The following is a 3640-nucleotide window of genomic DNA, read 5'->3' on the forward strand; positions in this document are numbered from 1 at the left end:
ATATACATAATAGTCTTAATGCTTTAATGTTATCCCACTTCACAACAAAGCTCGACTACGGATACTTTAAGAATAATGTCCTTATGTTTAATGGGATCTCATGATTAAGTCACACTTGATACATTAAACGGACTAGCTATTCTAGGGACTTTATTAAACAAACATAATAAACAAAAAGCCTTTTATTATTAATAAATAATTAGATACAAGTACCAAAAGTATTGGCTTCTAGGGCTTACACCAACACTATCTTCGACGGATCAACAACAATACCACCACTAGAAGTTATGTGACCAAGGCAACTCACCTCTCGTAACCAGAACTCACACTTGGGCAATTTCACATACAACTTCTTCTCATTCAAGGTTTGTAACACAACCCTCAGATGATCTGCACGTTCTTCATCAGACTTTGAATATATCAAGATGTCGTCAATAAATACAACCATAAACTGATCTAAATACGGATGGAATACTATATCCATGTATTCCATGAACACTCCAGGCGTATTAGACACTCCAAACAACATCACTGAATACTCATAGTGACCATACCTCGTTGTGAATGCAATCTTCGGAATATCCTCTGGTTTCACACAAATTGGATGATAACCCGAACGCAAATCAATCTTGCTAAACACATAGGCACCAACCAACTTATCCATCAAATCATTAATCCTCGGAAGTGGATACCTGTTCTTGATCGTGACTTTATTCAGTTGTTGATAATCAACATACAACCTCATGCAACCATATTTCTTATTGACTAGCAACATCGGCGCATCCCACGGAGAAACACTCGGCCAAACAAACTTCTTCTCGAGCAACTCTTCCAACTGCTTCTTCAACTCAATCAACTCTTAAGTAGACATCCTATAGGGAGTCGTTGACACTAGAGTAGTATCGGGTACTAAATATATAGAAAACTCGACCTCGCGTTCCGATGGAAAATCATTGATATCATCTAGAAACACTTTTGGAAAGTCACACACCACAGGAAACTCACCAATCATAGTTTTACTTTTAGCATTCGTAAAAGCTAGTATCATAAATACTTTCACCTCATCCTTCACAAACTCGTCCACTAACTTAGCGGACACAAACAACTCATCACTTACGTCAAACTTTAAAAATGACATTATCTTATGGTAACAGTTAATATGAACACGGTTAAACTCCAACCAGTTCATTCTAAGGATAACATCGAGATTTCTCATATGTAGACATACTAAATCCATCCCAAAACTCTTACCATAAATACTAAGTGGACAATTCAAAGAAACCCACAAAATGGTTATTGGACCTAAAGTTGGGGTATCAACAATCATACTCCCAACCATAGAAGACAATTTCAAATCCAATCTCTCGGCACAATTAAGTGAAACAAATGAATGTATTGCACCTGTATCAATAATAGCAATCAACAAAATACTATTAATAAAACATGTACCTCGAATCAACCTGTCCGAGCTAGTAGTCTCTGACCCTGAAAAACCAAATAATTTCCCTACTGATTATTCCTTCTTCAGTTTTTGACAATTGATATTAGTGTGGCCCTGTTCACCATAGTTATAATAAGTCTGCCTAACACTCTTGCAATCTGCCACACGGTGACCTATCTTTCCGCATTTGAACCATCTCAGAACATTGTTCATGCACTCATTAGCGCAGTGGCCAAGCTCGCCACACTTGAAACACTTTATATAAATGGGATTCCCTCCCCTACTTGGCTTTATCTTATTTGAAGCCCTCTGCTTCCCTCTGTCAGCTGGAGCACTATACAGTTTCTCGCAATACTGATTCCTCCCTTTCTTCTCACTAATGCCCTTATATTTAGAAGAGTGAGCCCTACTATCCTCATCATATGTCCTACACTTATTCATTAACATAGATAATCGGCGAATCTCCTGGTACCTAATCCCCTGCTTGATCTCAGGACGTAGTCTGCTCTCAAACTTGATACACTTTTAACCTTCAGCAGCAACACCATTGTAGTGAGGGCAAAACTTCACAAGCTCTTCAAATCTAGCAGCGTATTCAACAACACTCATATTCCCCTGCTTGAGTTCGAGGGACTCGAACTCCTTCTTACTCCGCACATCCTTAGGAAAGTGCTTCTCCAGAAAATGAACTCGGAACACCACCCAAGTAATCTCAGTATCAACAACTTCCAGTCTCTAGCGCATATTATCCCACCAGTCTCCGACCTCTTAAGATAACACGTGAGTAACAAATTGTACCTTCTGAACTTCCATGCAAGCCATCACTCAGAAAATATTCTCAATTTCTCTTAGCCATGCATGTGCACCCTCTGGATCATATATGCCCTTGAAAGTCGACGACTTGTTTCTCTGAAACTTGTCCTGCCCACAAAACTCATCATCAGCACCTTGATGAATCAGCTACCTCTACAGTACCTGAGCCACTGATTCTAAGGCATCAATAATTGTGTGATCGTTTCTTTCAGCCATTACCCTTTACATCAGTAAACATACATTAGAAGAAGCAACGCATCTATAGCATACACACACATGTTGCATACTAGGGACACTTAACACGTCAAAAACCTGGCAAGATGGAACGACATACTTTGATACCACTATGTAACGCCCTAAACCCCGAAACGCTAAATAATGCGAATATAAAACAATTTCACACATAGAGTGTCACTCAAACACAAGAAAGGTCTGCTCTGTAACACGGGTTATACAAAACATGCATTAAATCAAACACCTGTCATCACATAAACGCCTTTACATAAGCTCATCGCAGCGGAAAGGATTCACTAACAAATAATCCTCTTAACATAAAATATAGTTACGACAAATTGCCTTTAAAAACAAAAACATCATAAATGATAACAATTAATAAAACAATCGTTCACCCTCCTAGTGTTATAGATCAGAGAAACTAAATCTAAACAATCGCATAGAACAGGAAAAAGAAAGAAAAACAACCTCAACGTCATCCTTCAGCTTCTAAGCAGCTACTCATTTACTTGCTCATCTATATCCCAAGAAGGAGCACAAAATCACACAAACAACAAAGGACTGAGAATACGCTCATAATATATAATGGTGCAAAAGTATGCAATGATAGTCTAAACAAACATAAAAAATTATTCAATCACAAATTATTCACATCAACAACACGAGTATTATTAATCACCAACACCAATATAATCAACAATTACATATGCAACAATGAATGAAATATATTCAACACCATGACTCGACAATGCATGTGGTACCATTATGGACAACATAGGTCCATCTCGCTCCTGAATCCTCGCCATAGGACCATAGCACACCAAGAATCGTTATTATCACCATAAGTAACATTTCATTAATTCCCATATGGAAGCAGTTACTCGCTCTTGAATCCACACCATCAGACTAGAGCACACCAAATTCATTACCATCATCATATGTAACTGTCATACGGTGAACTGACTTGGGGTATTTTGCTTTTTATCGCAATGTCGCAGATAGCAAGAGTCGCCACCGACTTTTCTTTTATCCAATAAGGAAAGGTGGAAAAGAACAGGAAAGACCTCAATAGATTTTGGGTTCGGGAGGTACATTATACAAAGGGAAGGTATTAGCACCCTTTGTATCCATGGTTATCCATGGGCTCTTAAT

At 38.3% G+C, this 3640-nt stretch overlaps 1 protein-coding gene across 1 annotated transcript; it reads right to left on the bottom strand.

The window, feature by feature from the left end:
* Positions 1-235: 235 nt before the first annotated feature.
* On the bottom strand, positions 236-1882 carry LOC127096273 (uncharacterized). The gene is made up of 4 exons (XM_051034866.1): positions 1564-1882; positions 1229-1401; positions 1006-1123; positions 236-858 (listed from the first exon to the last, which is right to left on the bottom strand). Exons 1-4 carry the CDS (start codon positions 1880-1882, stop codon positions 236-238), a joined length of 1233 nt encoding a protein of 410 aa, XP_050890823.1.
* Positions 1883-3640: the final 1758 nt, after the last annotated feature.

Source organism: Lathyrus oleraceus, chromosome 6 (genome assembly GCF_024323335.1).
Source record: "Lathyrus oleraceus cultivar Zhongwan6 chromosome 6, CAAS_Psat_ZW6_1.0, whole genome shotgun sequence".
NCBI lineage: Eukaryota > Viridiplantae > Streptophyta > Magnoliopsida > Fabales > Fabaceae > Lathyrus > Lathyrus oleraceus.

Coding starts and splice junctions, on each gene's coding strand:
- LOC127096273 (XM_051034866.1), bottom strand. CDS start 1,882: ATGAATAAGTGTAGGACATATGATGAGGATAGTAGGGCTCACTCTTCT. Junction 1,124..1,228: donor AGAGTTTTGGGATGGATTTA/GTATGTCTACAT, acceptor TCATTTTTAAAG/TTTGACGTAAGTGATGAGTT. Junction 859..1,005: donor TAAAAGTAAAACTATGATTG/GTGAGTTTCCTG, acceptor TGTCTACTTAAG/AGTTGATTGAGTTGAAGAAG.